The sequence below is a fragment of the Achroia grisella genome, unplaced genomic scaffold (genome assembly GCF_030625045.1).
Source record: "Achroia grisella isolate CSIRO2021 unplaced genomic scaffold, CSIRO_AGI_Agris_v1 utg642, whole genome shotgun sequence".
Taxonomy (NCBI): Eukaryota; Metazoa; Arthropoda; class Insecta; order Lepidoptera; family Pyralidae; genus Achroia; species Achroia grisella.
The window spans coordinates 3,320,098-3,341,569 of NW_026712979.1; the positions used below are offsets into that span (position 1 = coordinate 3,320,098).

At 30.4% G+C, this 21,472-nt stretch overlaps 1 protein-coding gene across 8 annotated transcripts in view; it reads right to left on the reverse strand.

The window, feature by feature from the left end:
- LOC131849410 (CUGBP Elav-like family member 2) overlaps positions 1-21,472 on the reverse strand; it is a 409,465-nt gene that overhangs the window by 182,686 nt on the left and 205,307 nt on the right. For 6 of the 8 annotated variants that reach the window (XM_059199486.1, XM_059199484.1, XM_059199485.1 and 3 more), the window contains one exon: positions 11,326-11,373. The exons of the other annotated variants lie outside the window; for them this stretch is intronic. In XM_059199486.1, the coding sequence (XP_059055469.1) occupies positions 11,326-11,373 (48 nt within the window). The remainder of the gene's footprint in view (positions 1-11,325; positions 11,374-21,472) is intronic. 8 annotated transcript variants of the gene reach the window in all.

Below are 21,472 nucleotides of genomic sequence, written 5' to 3' on the forward strand. Positions count from 1 at the left end.
TTAAGTAAATAAATAAAAATAAATCAATATACATACACAGGGTACGGACGTTACTTTGACATGCTTTGACATTTCGGAGGGCTCAGTTGTTGTGTATCCTTTAATATCTAATTGCACCCTACAAATGAAACACACTTTACAAAGCAAGTTGCTTGGCATCTGAAATAGGTAAGATTGAGACGTAATCGACTTTTTGCAGTCTACCTCTGTTAATAAAATTAAATCAATATATAATATATAATATACATAAAAGTGTATGAATATGTGTGTAATAACAAAAGTTTTGCATTTATTAACAAAAGTTCCAGATTATACATCGTTTTTTATTGTAAAACTAGCTATTACCCGCTACTCAGCTATTATATATAATGTATGGGAGCCCTGATTTTACAGTTTCTTCAGCCGGATCACTTTTAATGTAACCGCCGGAAGTCGATCTCATCGGTCGTCTTTTCTTTTCTAATGAGACTTTTTTCCTTGACATTAATCTCTAAGGCTTCGTCCTTTAAAAAATTCTTGGCGCGTACGAGACTTTGTTTAAAGTAGGGAACCCTCTTAAATTAAGATTTGATTTTATGAGCACGAACGTTGACTTTCAATTTATATTTAAACGTACCTGCAAGGTTCATTGTTTTATTTAAATATATTAGTAACTAGCTGCATTCGCGAAATTTAATTTACTTTTTTTCTAAAATAAAAGTAGCTTAAGTTACTCCTTATTACACGAGGTAACTGCCAATAAAAGTCCCGTCAAAATCGGTACAGCCATTTCAGAGATTAGCCGGATCAAACAGACAGACAGACAAAAATTGTAAAAAATGTTATTTTGGTGTATATACCGTATTTATATACCTATGCATGTAGTAAAAAACGGTTATTTCAATATTACAAACAGACATTCTAATTTTATTTATATGTATGTATAGATATGAAAAGCAATCTGGTATAATTGATATTAACAATTCAAAGTTAATTACTGGAAAACAGCAATTAGTGTCCCTAATCATGTGTGCAATATATAAATATTTCTGAAGTGATGAAACATCAATCATGAAACAAATTTAGTATTATTTTCATATTAATTTACAAAGGTAGCTTTCAAACGTTGATTAATTATAATTTAAATAGTGATGACAAGCATTAGCTATGGGTAAAAATAAGTGCTTGTTAATGAAATTACAAATTCGTAAACATAATAAAATAACTTAGCAACAGCCGATTTTCTTCTCCATCCTTCTTCGTTGAATATAGATTCCTATACAGTGAATCAAGAAATTACTCAAACTGAGTCAAATAAAATATTACTTAAAATTTTATTATATTTAAATATGATTTTTGTAATACATTACATCACAGTAAGTTACTGAGCAGACAGTTAATCTAGACGGTATTATAAGATTAAAAAAGACAATTATATAGTAGTTAAAGGTGAATCGTGGTATTGAAATAACTGGAAATAACATCTTACTCCTCATTAGGTAAGTAATGTAAGTGCTATAAAGCCTACCAAGTCATATAAAGTAACTACTCGTAAATGCACTAAACAGCGTTTCTCTTCTATACATCCTGTCAATTCTCATTTATGTATGAAACGTTACATAAAACAGCAATTTCGATTCTCGGAACGGTGAATAGTGTAAAAGCGTTGTGCGCATAGCTGTACGCGAGTTAATTGACAGATTGAGTGAGAACCCACTCCGGCGCGATGTTGAATCGACAAATATCGTTAGGTAATGAGTGCGAGATCTTTCATATACAGCAGGATGCAAAAACGAGTGAACCCTGAAATAAAAGAATATATTAAATATTAACGGTATTCATACTTATTGGTGACACACCTTTTATATTTCTTTTCTTACTTTGAACCATGTTTTTACATACAATTTTCTACTTATATTTTTGTCTATTGTTGTTGTGTCAAATGTACATTGTGGTACAAAGGATTGGTGAGTTAGTTATTTTATTTATAAAAAAGACATTCCTTGCCATTGCCAGCTGTACTAATTCTAATATCATAAGAGAAAGTGTGTCTGTCTGTTTGATTGTTACTTTTTTAAGACTAAATAACTGGACGAATAATAAAAAAAAAATGAAGGAAGATTGTGTCACGAGAACATACATAAGTTGTTCTTATCTCAAAAAATCTCTGATTGTCTATGTGAACTACTCTTCACAAAAATATATAGGTAATACAGCTGAATATAGTGTTTTTAGAATATTTGTTTTGTAGTCATTTTTGCCAGAACCAAATATTTGGCATTTATATATGTATTTTTATAAATTATAGTAATTGTATTAACCTTTTTTATTATTATTAAATCTACGTTTGTATTTTCTACGCACAATTGTAAATTAAAAAGAATTTAATATATATTTTTTTTAATTATCTCTATATTATTTTAATGGATTATATTGTAACATATGGATATCTCCCAAGTATGAAAAGTAAAATTGTGCGACCATCACCTAAAATTAATGGATTTTCTTCCAGAGCCCACAAATTTATTCATCCTGTGTATGCTATATAGTGCCAATTGCTGTTCGACGTCTGGGACTTTCAATTCGTTACACCGACATATGTAACCCATTGTATGCAGTAATTGTAGAATTTTATGACCTTAGAGGATTGAAGCTTATATATCAAATTACATTATAGTTTTTATGTCTAATCTGGTAATTAACAACCCATTTGAAGATACGTACCAACCGTTGTCTATACAACAGTATCACGACATCACGTGATATCATTTATGAGTTGCCATTCCTTAGGGTAATGTGTCACGCCTCCGTACCACCATAATTTCACTGCTATTTCCCCACCCTTCAAGGTAACCCACTTAGAAGCTGAATAGGTACCTGAAGTACGATATGACTTTCTATAAAGCGTACATTGGTAAAAGTTGAATGATTAATTAATGGAAAGTGATAATTAAAATGTGCAGTTACAAGAATGTGTTGATATATATCATTAGGCTCAGGTCCGTTGGTATACTTGAAGCTAGCTAGATATTGTACTTCTGTACTTAGTAATTTCATTATCTAATCCACCCTCGAAACTGAATTATAGATAGCAAGCGAGCCGCTTCACAACAATAATAGGTGAGGCAGAGTACTCTTGCTGACGATTTTGTACCAAGCGTTCCTTTGGTAGCCATATATCATATCAACCCATTTTTGTCGCACTACTGAGCATGAGTCTCGGGCTATAAAAGGAGGATTTAGCCTACAATTACGACGCTGGACAGGCATCTTGATATAGCACTTTATTCCGAGTTTACTTTCTCTTTTACTGACGTACCTATATGAATGGTTCCTTGCCTAAGTCTTCTTTATGGAATTCTTATGATGAAAAGGAGAGGTGACAAGTCTAATAGCAACGCAAGACAAGTGCGTCAATATTAATAAATATGTATTTTAGAAGAACTTCTTCTTTCTCACTAGTTCCTTTTTTGAATTTTATTTATTTGTCGCTTTCATAATTTTCCTTCGAACTACACAATATTATTGTATCCTTAGGTTGAAATAAGGAAATAAAATCTATAGAGTCGTATAGCAACGTTTTTAAATTTTCTGGACGGTAAACTTCATAGCGTACACACCTATTTGTGTAATCGTATTTATCCAAGATAATATCGTACAAGTAAATTATAAAAGCAGATATTATGTTGGGGAAATTCTTATTTTGAAATACAAAAGCTGTCTTTTGTGTTTATGTAATGGCATGACCGCAAACATAATTGACGTGGATACATCGTTCGTGAGATAAAACGCAATCGCTTCTAATATCATATGGCATACGCCATATATCCCGAATGGGGGCACAAGTTATTTTCAATTCCGACAACAATACGCTGTTTTTCTCGCAAACTACCCACTTAAATATAATGCGGGTGATACCGAGCGAGCGATAGGGTGTTTTTATTCTTTTCACCTGCGGTTTTAGAACATAAGAGGTGGCGATTTGTGTCTATACCAGGTGCTAATAGGACACACAGGTAAATATTCTCATCTAGATCATTGTACAGTAATCAATTATTGCTATAACTCGGTATTAGGATGGAACTAAGCCTGTAAATAAGGTGTTTCACGAATAAAATAGGATAATAAGATTTATAGTCACGGCACACAAATTTTTATACTGAAACCCTCTACTAAAAATATGTGTTTAAAAAAATACACAATTTTTTAGTAGTTTTGTAGTTTTCTTGTAGCTTTTGTGGTTTATTTGTTGATTTATATCATGAATAATACATATAAAATTAATTTAATAATCCATGAATTCGGAAATAGCTCGTAAAGCAAAAAGAAACTAACTAAAGTAGGTTATACATATCGTCTTAGTAATCGTAAATTACCAGCTAAAATTTGTATCCATTATTATTATTAAAATGAGGACCTTTTCATCGAGACTCTTTTTATCCTACTACAAGGGCTACGTTCATAAGAAAGTTTGCAACTAAAGTGGTTGTTAGTTATTTTTTCGCCACTTAATAATGATTGAAAGAAATTAACTGAAATATTACATAATGATTGATTGTATAGTACGTTAGACATAGGCTATATTTAACTTAATAACCTTATAATTTAGTCCTTCCTTTTCTTTTTATTGAATATGTAATGTTATGTTAAGTAGTGTGTATGTTTTTGTGTAATGTAAAAGTAAATGTTAATAAGTGAAATAATATGCACCCTGGGAAGGTATGTGACATCTGAGATACAGTATAATTCTATACTAGTTCAGATGGCACAATTACACTTGTATGTTAAAATTGTATTGAATCTTATGTACAATATGTTAATTATGTAACACAACCTATAACTGCAATAAATATTATTATTATTTATTATTATTAGTATCATCCGACCTGTTACTTTTCTTTTTTAAGAAAACTATTCCGCTAAACATTTGCACCATATACTAAAGTCCCTCATGGAAGTATTTTATTTAGAAATATTGTTTCGGGACACATGTGAGACTCCGATAGACATTTACTGCTGCGCGGATGGCACAGGTATTGAGTTAAGGAGGGAAGAGAGCGATTTAAATTCCCCTTTATGTTGTTGATGTGGGGCCGCCGTGGACGACTAGATTACAGCTATCGGTCAATGTTAGACAAATTAAGTTTTTATGTTCCCTTTTTATGATTTACTAATCGTATACCGTGACCATATCTATTAGCAATATAATCTGTATTACTCACTGATAATGCACTTTTATAACTGTATTAAGTTTTTTTTAATGAGAGCAGTTTTAATAAAATAATCCAAACCAATATACACACATTAATATAGTGAAGTTAAGAAAAATATAAAAGTAAATTCCCCGTTTCTAATTGAAGTGGACAGGTTATGAACATCATATATTAGCAAATTTGTTGTTTTCACTGCCATTATTAGTGTAAACTTACTAAACAATATAGACCAGACAGTACATACGTTATTTGCTATCTGGATACAATAGCTATTATCTTTTAATAACATAATTCTAGTATAATACTAAAGAAACATTATCAATCTCTTCGAATAGCTCTAATGCATAAATAGCTATATATATTCATATCAATAAAGCAAATATTAATAAAATACATAAAATGGAAAAAAGAAATAAAACGTAATCATGCCTTTCAACTGTAATGGACGTTATGGTTCTGTAAAGTTGTGCTTAATGTTTAAAAAAATATAATTATAAGGTCAGTAGGTTTCCCCTTCTGAAAAATTAAGGTATGTAAGTAAATATAACAAAGTAAAAAAATAAAATTGTTGGTTGAGCTGTACAATACTGAATTTACACTATACGGTATATATTGTTGGTATTCGAATACTTGTGAATAAAGTAGTTCATTTAATATTTTTACGTTAATATATTTCGTGCATTTTTCAAGTCATATGTACTCATTAATCTTACATGTATACATCAAAAAGATTCTAATATAAACCGTAACTTACTTCAATTTCTTTTTCATATAAATCATGAAATTGCTGTGAGCTTTTACTGAAGTACACTTCACAATATAATACCTGTTTATTATTAACTTAGGTATACCGTAAGTAGCGTGAATATATGAGAAAATACTGAGAAATGTGTGGCATTAATTTATTTAAAGAGGTTAGAGTAACATCTTAACATATTTATAAGTTGCTTGGAATACCGAATTATTTAGCGAATCTTTTTTTTGGGTAACAGTTTTTTAATATGTACCTGTAATACGAACATAATAATATAATCCACACATATGTTGTCGTGAAGTTAGCATTCTACAGATATCTTTATATATATGTAGATCTAGACGATAATGAGTAAATAGAATATGAACTCATTTTACAATTATTTTTTATTGAAGAGTTTTCATATCGTTTCATAGTCTTGACTTTTGAGAGATTCTGGGAATGTTCAGGTTAGTTCGCGGCTGTGATGGTAACTATAATAGTTCTTTTAGTTCGCTCGTTCCCTACGCAGCATAGAAAGGTATATACAGCTTTCTGATTTGATATCAATTTGCGTTTGGAGCCGCATATTGGATTCTATTAGTCTTACCGAGATTCGCCACACCGAAATAAGAAAATACATGTCTATTCGTACACTAATGATTAGGGTCATTGTCTGTCGTTTACAGTCGTAAGCTAATGTTTATATTTTTGTATTAGCAACTTTATTATGCTCAGAGTTATTTCTGAGTTAGAAGGTAATAAATCTATCTTAATGTTAGAGCGCCCGCCAATAGTTGGCCAATTATTAAAGATTAAAACTATTTTCTACTCAAGTAAAAATAAAAGTCTGCCTGGATAGTTAAGATAAAACCTCTGAATGTAATAAAGTCTCATTACTACTTACGGGCGTTATTTTACAGAAAATTGGGGTTGTACTTTTAACGTACTAGTTTCTGCCTGAAACCCCGTTCGTGTGTCTGTGATAGACTATGACAAACAAATACTCTCATTTATAATATTAGTTAGAAAGTAGGATTATTGATTTTATACTATTAGTTCTATGTATGCTCAATTTACTTATTATTATTTTTATTTATTTAATTTCAATTAAATTATTATATTGTTCCGTGATCCTGTCATGCAAAATGACCGCAAAGTGTTCTCTATGATTTTGACTTCTACAAATATCAAAGTAGCTAAACTTTTTGCTAAAAATTACTTTCTCACAATTTTATTCATTTCAAAGAGTGTGAGGAAGTACTATGATAATTAAAATAGATTTTTTAGAACATGTAGTTTTTACAATACCCTTTCTTGTAGTAGTTAAGTTACACTACTTTAATTAAAGTCATTTAAATAATCTATTAGTCAATAGAAGCTTATTTGTATTCTACATACAAAATATAGATATATGTACGTTTCAAATCCGTCAAGATAAATTTACTTTAAGGGATGGTCGACGCTAGCGTACCCAATCTGGTCCACGTCAATTTATCAATATTGTATTATGAGAGATGGTGTATAATACAAATACTTCTATGGTTACTGGAGGCAATGGAAAGGAAAGAAGAAGGAGGAGGAATTGAAAGGTTAGCGATACGGTAGTCTTCATTAAGGCGCCTTCGACCCATGTATCGTTAGATGAACCAATAAATTTGTTACAATACTTTCTGAAACCTTGAGATTTGTACGTATTTTTAATGTTAGTTGATTTCTATATTATCTGCTATCAATTTTACTGAGTAATACAACAAAGTGGTAATTATTGTAGTGTTAGTATTTTTTTACGGCAAAATGTATATGTTAGCATGTATTTAATAACAAGAAATAAAAATTTAGGCACATATTTTCTTTACGATGAGAGATTTAAAGTGATCCAAAATTACAATTTTTTTTTTGTTTAAATTGTTAATGACATTTGTTAACTGACAATAAAATTACTTATTTAGTAACATTTATTACGTTATATTTAATAACATTTATATAAAAATAATGGCTTTATTTTTAAATAAATGTTATTAAATACATTAATTATGTTTTTCAATATAAATTTCATTTAAATGTATTTATTCTAGAATCCTTGAATGTAGGATTAAATATTTCGAAGGATTTTAAGGTATACTTTAGAAAATTAATTCAAAATCAATTTACAAAGTTCCTGTTGAGATTAATGAATTAATTTTGTAATTTAAATTAAATTTAGAAGAGGATGTCTAGTTAAATTAATTATATATAAAATTAATTATACAAAAGGCGGAAAATTAAGGAAATCAAGAGAAGAGATCAATAGAGACTATTAATAACTACAACACATAAAGATCACATTAGGACTGGTATGGGTCTTTCCTTCTATAGCGAAACATGTATATATTTATTACCGTAAACTTACTAGAAGGACATTTAGAAGGATAACAAGGACATTTATACTGGTGTATTCTTCTTTGTTTTCCTTTTTGAAAATAATTTTATTTCAATTACGTAGTACTATCTAAATAAATTATTCAAATTATTTATAATGATTGCATGAAAATATGTAAAAACAATGATGAAGCAATAATCAAATAACCTTTATTTTAATAATAATAATTTAATAACATTTAAATATAAATTATGGCGTACAAAGATTAGAAGGCCTACTTTATGATACTGAATGATTAATTACTCATTAATATCTGGTGATATATTTTATATTCATGTTGACTACTAGATAAGTTATTTATAGCATACCATGCAACACCTGAGCATACCATGTTTTTTTTATTAATTTGAATTGTTATCAATGTATTCTCCACAGGAGATATGTATGAATTTTAAATTAAACATAGTGTTAGGTGTTAATCAAATTTTACCTTACATTCTTTGATATCCAGTAGCAAACCTCTAGCCCGTAACCTTATTGAATTTATACTTACTATAAAGCTTTTAGTAAACCTATAAGGTTTTAATATTTCTATGAATCTTTTAACAACCTTTACGATACACCTTCCTCAGATATCCACATCAGACAACGTTATAAAAATATCGGATATTTTTACACCGGCATTTGCGAAAGGAAAAATACGAATTTCATTCCACATGTGCGGAGATGAAATTTTCATACCGATAAAAGCGTGCGAATATCTCGCAACCAGAGAGAATACGGGCAACTTTTTTAATCATGCGGCTATTAAATAATAAATCGTGGGTCCCTCCCCTAATCCAGCCGGCAGGGTACACAGTGAAGTGCGCGAGCGAATTACAGTAATTATGTCGGTTCGTCCTAAGGGAATAATTTGTTGGTTTCGGTCCCCCGCGAAATGTAGCGCCGCGACCATTTGGGGACCGGTTGGGGTATAATCACGACGTTTGCGGTCAGTATCGCGATTCTGGTGCTTGTTATATTGTACTACTACGCTTTGTGTTCCACGCTAGTGAATACATATACAAGAAAGAGTTAAGTATAATTTAAAGTATAGCCATAAAGAGGAATCATATTATTTTTTGGTCGTAATAAACAACCTAATAATACAAACAATACCTACATCAATAAGTCAAACGAGTTCACTCCTAAATTAAATTCTGAATTGAAAATAATTAGAAACATTAATTTAGGGTTTCTGAAAATTTTACATATTTTTGGCTTCCTTCGTCGCTCATTCTGTTTTTATTTTTATTTTCCTACTTCTAAACATAGATAAACAGGAACATAATTAATTAATATTCTTTTTTTAATATATTTACACCAAATTTGAAAGTGAATTAGAGAATGATTTATTGTATTTTCCCCTCTTCGATGAGTTTCTATTACAATCACAATGTTTACTGAGGGATAAAGTTCTGAAAAATGTTCAGGTTCTAATCTTTTGAACAAGGATATTTTATTTTGATAAATCATTTATTGTCTAGATGCTGTATTTTTCGTTTACACTTAAGAGTCATGGGTGACATTTGATCGTTCATAATTTTACATTAGAATTTATCAAAATTTGAAAGATATAAGTTTTATTGCTAAGTAAGTAACCTTTAACTTTAGTATACCTTTTAGGATTTAAAAACAATAATCACTGCAGAAGGAATAATCAAAGCTAATTGAAAAATGATGTACATTGTACATATATGTCGCGTAAATACATATAAACAAAAATATATAGCGTAATTGAGGCCATCGTCTATTTTAAAGTCGGAGGCAAAATCAATGTACGCTATACATCGATAAATTTATAATGGGTGTAATATTGAAGTTTTGACATACGAGAGTTTGTTATGAACTTAGAATTTGCTACAGCGTCCGTGGGGAGTAATTTGTATAAGCTTATGCGGTAAGTCTACGGTTCGATATTATTTCAAAACCGCAAGATCAAGTCTATAATGTTAGGTAACAAGTCTAAACATATTTCCTTTATTTATCATTCTTCTACTTCAATATGTAAGGATTTAGAATTTAAGTAAAACAGAACTCTATCATAAGGTTAACTTATAACCGTCTAGTCGACCTTCTATCATAGCGTTTCTGATACGTAATATAAATTTCGATATTGTTTATTGAATTACGTGCAATGACAAATTATGCTTTTTGTTTTATGTCGACGATAAAATCATTCTTCTACTTTAAAAGGTAAGGGTTTAGAATTTAAAAGGTAAAACAGAACCCTATCATCATAGGGTTAACCTATAGCCATCAGGCCGACCGCCTATCATAACGTTTCAGAAACTGAATATAGTTTTGGATATTCTTCATCCAACCACGTGTAATGATAAATTGAAAATGTATTTTTATGTAGATGATATTTAGGTTCTCACACAGACACTATCAGTCCTCAGGAATTACAACGCTAGAATTATATCATATGCATCATAAATAAACTTTCTAATGTGCATAGTGTTATTCTAATCTATAGGGAATGGTAACCACTTTCCTTCTAATTAGTCATTAAGCAATGAAAATCAAAAGAAGTGGTTTTCCATTGCAGTCAAAAATTATACATATCACATAACGTACCATCAATGTGTTCCCATTAAAATGGGGAGGCAACGCTAAATTAATTGCATTGTAAAGCCATAATATAAAGTTACAACACCATAATTTAATGGCCGTTGTCGGCTATGTCATCGTCCAATCTTGATTGTGTTTACATCGGCTGTAAAATTAATTAGCTATTAAACAGCAAGTGCTTTTATTATTCACGTTATACTTTAGTGGTTTTGTTTGATGACATGTAAAAAAATCCCTGTGCGATATGTTTGTATCAATTTTGATTATATTATATAATTAAACCTTTCGTTTTAAATTCGAGACTAAATAGAATAATTCTGTGTTTAAACTATACATATTTTTAAAGTAAAGTGATAAATAATTATAAATTAAAAATAAATAAAATATTTTAAATAAAATTATGTAATTTGAATGGAATATCGTACTTATCGCATGACTGATTGTCTTCAGTCAGTACTGTATGCGCAATCCACCTGAAACAATAAAAAACACATCAATTAGAATAATATTCAAAATAATTATAAACTGTAAATAAAACGTATAGAAAACGCGAGATTATCGCAGTTTGGCCAGTATCTACTGTCTAATTTTTTGTAGAAAAATGTAGAAAGTCGTAGCATATTAAAAAATAATGACCCTACCCAAAAAGAGGCTATTACAAGATGTTTATGTTACACCATATCTTAAGCAAGGGGATGAAATAATGTGATTATTTTTGCAATTGCTCGAGTTCAGTTTCTTCTATATAAACATGATTTCACATATGTTTATATTTCAGTTTAGTTTCATAATTAAAATAGAATCAATCGAATTAGTAGTTTCTATTAAAAATAGATATTCAGTATGTATTTAAAGGACTTTTAAACCTGTAAATATTAGTTATACTAGTATATGAATTTTACATCAAGCATAAATAACTTACCAATAAAGTATCTAAAATTATAAGTTTCTTACAAAAATGTATTTGTATATACCATTATATGTAGTAAATAACTAAACGAATATTAAATGTTAAGACCAGTCCTTATCATTTCATGATAATTATACACATCATGAATCTTATATTTCGAATAACAGTCGAATGGGTTGACAACTTTTTGATATAATTTCTACTCAATTCTACGGTCTAGCCACGACAATGTATATTATAATACGAGTACAACTACAAACAAAACAAGCAAATCAATATTAACGTTCGGTGCGCCGATGGTACTTGGCGGCGACCGCCGGCACTCGGGACACACGATCGATTCCCGATCGGACTGAAATAACGATATAATTCAACTGGCTACCGTATCCCTCGCACCGCACCTGGACCAGGGCTGTGTGGCTATTTGCTAAAATTAACGTAAATGAAATACATTTTGTTTAAAGAAAATTCAGCGCTTTCAAGCCCCAAGGTAAGTAGAGCTTGTTTATGGGTACTAGACAACTGATATAAATGCCATGTTACCTTTTTTTTAATACATATATTAAAAATACCCAGACCGATACAAACAATCATACTCATATATAAAAGTTTATAAGAGGAATCGAACCCGCGACTATTAGAAGTAAGGCGGTGTGCTAAACTAAAAAGATTACTTATGGTAATATCTATCATACACAATCCTATAATATAAGTATGTATGTTTTTTATCTTTTTATACATATTAGTTAATAAAACTGTATTTTTATTGTCCTTAATTTCATTCATTCATTAAATATTCATTATTACAACTAATATTGCGAGGCCAAATTCCTTTATCACAATGTTATGTACATTAGCCATACTATATAGATAAATTAATTTTCAGTTATTTTTTAGAGGTTTTCTAAATTTTATTTTGGTTTATTGTCTCTTATTACTCTAATCTGAGCTCGTAAATGAAGGTTTTCCAAAGGATTAAGGTCTTTAAACCATTAAGCTCTATAAAGGGTCTGCAAAAGTTTCTTTAGGGTTTCCAGATATCCCTAGGCCAACCGCATAATTTCCGACAGGCTGCTTGATCACCGCCATCATGTAAACTGAAACCGGTTAAATACAAAGTATAAAAAAGAATGTAAACATTTTTCTCATGTAACAACCATTAATTTAAATAAAACATATTAAATCCATCTATCATATCTATAAACAATAGACACTGAATACTTATATATTTTCTTGGTTTAAGATAAATGATCTAAAAATTAAGTGACATAACTAAATTACTTTCAGAATTACTTCTTATGTTGTAAAATAATTTGATAATAAATAATAACTTTAACATATCTGTGTATTGTAGTTATAATATCAGATTTTTTACTATTCAAAGTCGTAAGACAAATGATAAGGGTTCCATGATTTTATATATCTAAACAAAAAATTAAACAGGATAATTTTAGACCGTTTTCCAAAGAACATTCTGAAATGGAAAATACTTTCAAAATATTCGAATCAATTCTCAATCAATCAGTAAAAATATATGAAGCAGAGTACTGTAACTGATGACAGACAAACTGCTATTAAATACATCAATTAATTAGAGCTTTCAACATTTTTAGGGTTCTGAATAACCCTAAAAATGTTATAAGCTCTTATTAATTATACCTCGTGTTTCTAGTGGTTTGGGTCAGCATCTGACAACCCTGTCCACTCCGGGGGAGAGAGGGTAGGTGTTAAACGGCGGCGGTCGTAATTCACTATCCGAGAGATTTGTGGGCACATTACAAGAGTAAGGTCAGTAAATTTAAATTCCTTTTACATTGTTCCATTATATTATCATAGCTATGGTATGGTATATGTCAATAAACTTAAACAAATACAGTATGTTAAGATTTTCGTCATGGTCAATACAAAACTTGAGAAGTACATATTTCGTTGGTATATATTGGATTCCACAACGTGATGGACAAGAGCTATCTTTTAGAATAATTGAATTTCTATCGATATTTGTGTCACACAAAAATCACTTAGAAATATATTCAAGTTTTTAGATGTTGACCATACTCAAATTCATGATATGTTGGTACGTGTACTTTGAGACAATAACAAATTAACAATACATCCACCTTAATAATAATATGCACAATTTAAATGATTTAGAAGTTTTATTTAGTCAACATCGTAATATACCAGGCGTTATGAAGGTAGTTACTTACTTAATGTTACTTACATTTATTCTTCTGTCATTTGTTAAATTTTACGGCTGTTTCGAAAGTGCTTTTTAACTTTTTCTGATATAATTTTATATTAGCATTCTAAGTAAAAATAACTGCATAACAACTTGATACGTAAACAAAACTCCCACAATTTAAAGCCTAATATAAAAGTAACAAAAAGCAGAATCGTTAATTTGGATTTATAGAGAGACTTGCATCGTAAAACCCTCGACCTCAGAACAATTTCATTTAGGGGTTAAAAAATTGCTATTCCAATACAAACTTTTCTTTATTAGAAAATAAATTAGTATTAACTTTAATGTATATTGGCTCGGTGATAAAATACTGTTTGTTGATGTTGTATAATAATTTTGCAAATTTACCCATTTCTTATTATAATAAATCCTGTTATTTTTGAAAATATAAATTACCAGTATATAGACAATCAAGACATTGAATAAAATATTGTAGATTTTAATATCTCTTTATATAAAAATACTCGCCCCGGATTCGCACGCTTTTACGCGTATTATATGTATAAACCTTCCTCTTGAATCACTCTTTCTATTTAAAAAAAACCGCTTGAAAGTCCGTTGCGTAGTTTAGTATAGCTACTTTTTTTATACTATGTAATGATTTAGTGTAAGATTTTCAACAATATAATTATGTCTCCCATTATACATGTGAATAAAGATAACTATTCTAAACCTAATAACAACTATAATCTAAAATGTACATTAATAAAATAAAAACTATAGCATGCGAAACATTGGTTAGTAGCATAGTTAATTTTAAAATGCGATATATACAGATTTAAGGAAATAAAAATAGAATTAAGTTTTTACCAGTTCGACTCAACTAAAATAGCTAGCTAATCTCTTTACTGGGGATATAAAAATGATGACGTTTAAAACTGTGCCTAAAAATAATAAAATATACTATGGCTTACACTTTTAATTTCAATCATTAGAATCAATGTTAAAATTGATGAAAATATCATAATATACCTACAAAAGAAGAGTAGAATCTACGTCAATTGAAATTAGACATTATTGCAGAAGTTGACTTTGAACAAAATTGTTTGGATATCTCTATCTCACTTTATTATACCACCAAGCAGCTTACCTAGCAAGCTAAGTTCCTAATTAAAGTTTGAGTTGTCGTATTGCAATTATAGAGTACGACCCCTCCGATTGATCCCCCGTCCAATTCAAACGGGGATCGAAATTACGACGGCCTGAGCAGAGGTTCGAACCCCTAGTGGTGCCCTCAGACTAAAGTCGTATCCGTCTCAGGCAGGAGTTGGCCTTCTTTCATAACACCACAACTATGTATTGTTTAAACTCTACCCGTCATACCATGTAATGAGTGCGTTTGACAACGTCATTGAATCAGAGTGACCGCGTATATTGTACTAAAAATATTAAATATAACTTTTTGTTATTTACTACTTTTTACTAGCTTTCTGAGAATAGAACCATGAATATGAATCTATACAACCATCTGTTCGCCGTAATGTGTATTAAATGTAAAAGTGTTTTATTGGCCAAAAAAGTTTATTATTATTATTATTATTATCTGAATTATTATTAAAAAACTAGAGTATTCAGTTTCATATAAAAAATGTCCCCTCCGATCGATCCCCCGTCCAATTCAAACGGGGATCGATATTATAACGGCCTCAGCCGAGGTTCGAACCCCTAGTGGTGCCCGCAGACTAAAGTCGTATCAGGCAGGAGTTAGCCTTCAGCCGCTCCATAAGTCTTTCCGCGGGTTTGGAGTGCCATCTGCACTCGCCCCCTAACGTCCGGTGAAGCTGTAAAGGCCAGCTGCGGCCAACAGCATAGTAGCCGAAAAAAAAAATAGAGTACGAATATATGACGCTTAAATCCATAGGAATGGCAACACATGAAGTGAAAATACAGCACTGTTGATGTGTATAGGCAAGGCTTATCATTTTCCGCCAGGTGGACTGTCAGCCTGCCTGCCATTTCAGTTAAATGAAAGTAAAAGTTATTAACATTATTTTCAATTGAGTGTATTGAGCCATATGAGTGAGATATGTTTTTATTGTAAAACCCGTTTCATTCCGGGCGACGTGTAAGGGTGAAACGTGAAAATGGGGCGCGGCGAAAATATCACCAGTGGCAGGCGTATTGTGCACTTGTTTTATAGTTTTCATGTTTTTATGTCACACATAAAACTATATGTGAGGTGTCGAGACCGCTGGTATAACACTGGAGTTATGACAAGAATTATTTTATGAAGTCTTTTGTATCAAAGTGAAAATATAAATTCAATGAATAGGGGACGGATTCAATTTATTAAATTTATTTATGCATTTTCTCTTTATCATTTATTCATAGTAGCGATTGATCCCTACTATAGGTATTATACACTGTGCTTGTGTAAACAATTATGACATTAAAATAAATTGTATTTTTAACTACATTCGCTCGCATTGCATGCGTTATTTTAATAAATATTCAACAACATCCTACTAATATATTCACTATTGTATTTGTTATTTTCATATGTTGATTTGTTACTTTAAAAAGTATAAATTACATATTCCGTATAAGTATATTTATTCACATTTACTTTTTTCTGTCTGTATTTTGACATTAGGTTAATAAATGTTTATTATATTTAATTGAAAAAAAAAACAAAAAAAAATTATAAAATCCTTCAAACTATGGATTGTTGAACGATTTTATATTTGCATTTTACATTTTAAGTGATACAAATGACGATGATCCATCACACTTTAGTTCACAGATAACATAATATTACGTACTTTAGATGATATGGGAAAAATTTGGTGACACCATATAACAAACTTGTATATATCCCACAATACTGATAGGTACATCTTAATTATAAAAATATATATATTATCACATATACAATAACTATATAACAAATAATAATATACATGCACAACAACATTAATATTGTTGAATTTTACTTAAGATACCTTTTATAAAATAATCCACAAAGAATGAACAAGAGGAAAGGAACATTAAATATAAATATGTACATAAAGTAAAAGCTTATTGAAAAATAATGGTAAAGACAGCGTTTCGATTTTTATAAAGTTCATCAGCTTGGACGCCTCTTTTTATTTAGCCGAAGAGCATTTTAGTGTTCCGCGTCGAATTTGGTTAAATCAAATCTTTATTAGAACCATATTCCATGGGAAAGTCAAATATTCAGCTCTGCGACGCAATTGGAGGTAAATTATTACATGAATAATTTTCTTCTCAGTAGCATAAAGATAAATATTCAAACTAATATTAACTAGTGGCCCAATAATACTTCTATGTTTAGTAAATTACAAATGATAAAAATATTAATAAATATAAAAATGAAATACTACTTGTATAATTATAAAAAGAACAATATGGAACTAAATAAATATTTTACATGCTTATACGGATTTGACAGAATTTTTATCCCCATTCTCATACCTTCACTTAAAGTCTTAGTGATGTACTAAAATAACTTCTGTGCGTAGCTGGTTTGGGTGAACTTGTGACATAATTTTGGGAGAGTTAACGAACTTTGCCTAAAACGGCCAACTCGGCTCTGTGAAGAGGACAACCGACGTAGAATCAATAGATCATAATAAAATTTCTGAAGGCCCTTCTTTACTTGGAGGCCGTATTTAGCCACCTGAAAAGTATTATAAATAATGACCCAAGTTCTTTTTTTACGAGAGTCAAGTTTTAATAGAGCATTACAACGTTTTTATTATGGCCTCCTGACGTTACCAGTTTTTAACGTTGAACTGTTATTAGCATTTTTTAAACAACAAAATAAAATGTTTCCTTATTATTATTTATTATCATGATTACTGATTTTTTTATTAATTTCAGTTGAAAATATCTAATTCAGCTATTTATACATTTTTTTATGAATAAGTCAAGAATTATTGTGGGCGATAAAGGAAACCAGGGAGTTGTAGGACATAGATATATATTGTATATATTAATATTATAAAGAAACACTACTAAGGGAAACCGAAAAGGATATATAAAGCTTATAAAATAGTTGTAGACAAATAAGTGGCCTGTATTCCATAATTATATTGAGTTCTTTGATAAGAAACTTTTATTGTGAATATTTGCTAGGAAAATACTAACCCCCTATAATTGTACTGTATGTTCGAGTAAGTAATACGATTTAATTATTGAACTTAAAGACGAGTGTGTGAGTGAGTGGGAGTAAGTATGAGAGTGTTATAAGTATGATAAACACGATTGCGGCATCAAATACGCTACTCTGTGTATACGACTTGATGTAACAACGAAATTCTTGAAAGAAATTGGGCGAAAAATAAATATTTTTATTTCTTATCAGCAAGAAAATTATTTGAAACAATTTAATAAACGTTAATTGACTTTACATGCTTAAAAATAGTTATACCCAGAATTTAATTTCTCAAACATTTCCATGAATACTATTCTACTTCGAGAGGTTAAAGCAAAAATTTTCATAAAATAATACACACAGTGGCACACCGACGTTCTCCGGGAAGTCGTCCCGATAAATAATAATAAAGGAATGCTACGGGAGCGGAATTTAATTATTTCCAACAAGTTGGCAGCTCCTGGATTGTGCAAAATAAATTTCGTGAACTCATCCCCTTCTCGCTCCCTCACTAAACAGTGCAATACGCAGGCCGACGAATAATGAAGACCTCTATCCAACTTGTTGGTATATTACATCATACCATAACAACTCATTGATGTCTCACGACAGGACTCGGGTATCGTCCCATAAGAGAAGGATGTACTCGTATAACTTATGCAACGGTTAGGTGTTCTACTATATAAATATCGCTAAAACTCTGACTTGATTAGTACTAAGAAGTTTACAGTTATATTGTTGTATTAAAGAATACAGTTTTAAGTTACTTAAGCATGGTGACATAATTCTATTTCAAGTACAGGGTCTTATAAATATAGCCAATCTTAATAACAATAGCCAATTTTCCTTATGCCACTTAAATTTTTTCGTAAATTTAATATAGAACATCGTACAATAAACATAAAAATAGACTATTGTCATCCAAGTAATTCCGGGCTAATAACTCAAACGTGAGACGAAATTAAGACCGACACCTCAAAAACGTAAACAAAGCGAATCCGCCACACGACTCGACACCTGGTCCTTTTCACTGGGCAAAAAAGCATAAAATGATAGGGCGAAAAAGTAAAAAACGGGCACATTAGCTAAACAAAAGGGAGCCCAGAGGGTCATAACTCGAGGCGCATTTTCCTTTGTCACAGTGACAGTGCTAAATCCGCTAGTGACGTGTATTATTTACGGGCACGGATGCGAGATTGTCCGGCGCTACCTGACGGCGGATCTATGCAAACGCCTCGGAATGGGGTCACGGTTTTCAATATAAGGTGTGTTATTTTATTATGAGACATACCTTCGTTAGTACCTGTATAAATTTATAAAAACTCAAAACATTTATTTAAAAGCATTTCTTCATAATATTTCTTAAATTTATTATCCAGTTTATGTGAGAAATTCGATTGAGATGATCTGGCAATAAACTACGATTTACGTAGTTTATTATTAGATCAGTTGTTCTTTTTTTTAATATTTTAGAGAAAATATATTTTTATTATTAATTTATATTTATCCGGTTATCTACTGATATGCTAATGTTTTATAAAAGTTCTACAGAAACAAATCGGTCTAAAAAATACTACACAAGAGCTGTCCAGACAAGCCTTTGGCAAAAATCGTAACGAGTTTAGAATCTCGTATTATTGCTTCTATATTAATGCGATCAAACCGAAGAGACGAACAGTATTTTGTAGCGGTAATCTGGTATCATTGGTGATTCTTTGTTCGCTAAGCTATCCATTCCTTCACAAATGGGCCACCCACGGCGCCGTCCCGAGCATCAGCGAGCAATGAAATAAAATGTAACGAATAATACTTTCCTGAAAAGAGACGTGGGAGGTCGTATGCGTTTATTCTATTTGGCTCGGGTCGCCTCAGAAAATATGGGTGTTTAGATTTGACTGTTTGTTTGGGTTTTATTTTTTTGTATTTCTTTGTCGTCTTGTAAGTTCCGTCATGACGTGGTAATACTTTGGAATCGATGGAAAATATTTACAAACAAAAGTATGCGGCTTAAGATCACTGTTATCTATCATGTTATATTGACTACATTATGATAATAACTTAATAATAGTACGTTCTTTTAATCGACTCTAAAAACGAATTTGTTCTCATTAACCTATGCTGTAAAAGAATCAATATCGTTTTTTTTAAATTTAAGGTAATCGGAATTTGTTTTAATTATAACATCTGTAATTAATTCGTTTTGAAATTACCTTAAATTTCTAAGAAATATCATAATCCAATGAGTATAATACTATTTTATCTTTCATCATATCGTAATCTTAGACTTTGATATTAGAATAATAACCTATTTCAAATTAGTCTTTTGAGATCAAAGTCTATTATTATATTCTATTTCCATATATTCTAAACACTATTTCTACCAGAGTGTAAACACGAAATTTTATTCGACTTAACACTATAAAACACATATTTGTACAGACACAGGGTTCTACATCTACTGTTTTGTTGGTCTAAGATGATAGCTGCAATTACTTTAGCGATAAGAAAAAATCTACTTATAAATTATGACGTGAAATACATCTATTCAGTCTCATTAGGTCCCCTTGGCTGTATTTAAATTTCCCAACAAAACGCGTAATGAAACAAAGGACGATTCTTACAGTTGGCGAATATAAATTTAATTAGGAAACTCTTGTGAAGTTTATTACGATTTAGAGAAGTTTTGGAGCCACCACGAATAATGTGGAGTTTGGCGCGATTTATTGTACAACTATTTTACAAGTACATATGTAATTGTACATGTACTTTCGACATTTCCGAGTTCTTGCAAACTTGCAAGTTACATTTGCCTATACGTTAATTATGAATTATTGTATTTGTGTAGGTTTGATAATTAAACGGCTGCGTTCAATGTATTAACTTTTGATTGTATGGGTAAAGAGGTAGTTCTTTGTTGAGTATGTTAAATTATGTCATCAGCAGAATATAATTGCGGAAACATATTTTCAATTTTATAAAATATTGTGTGTATGTACTGTATAGTAAATATATATATACCTATGTATATTATATTCTATACAGTAGGTATACTTATACGTATACTATTTTCTATACACATAGGTGTACGAGTAGTAAATAAGAATATATACATAAAAAATAAACTATATAAATTTATCGCTTTATGTATGTATGTTTTAAATATTTATACATTTTTAATCTTTATTTTCCAAGCAAACTTTCTCTTAATATTTCAGAGGTAGGGTATGTAAATTGTTGTGGCTGAGTTTGAAAGATGAACTTAGTCAATACTCAATTAAATCAACGAATTTTGTATAAAAT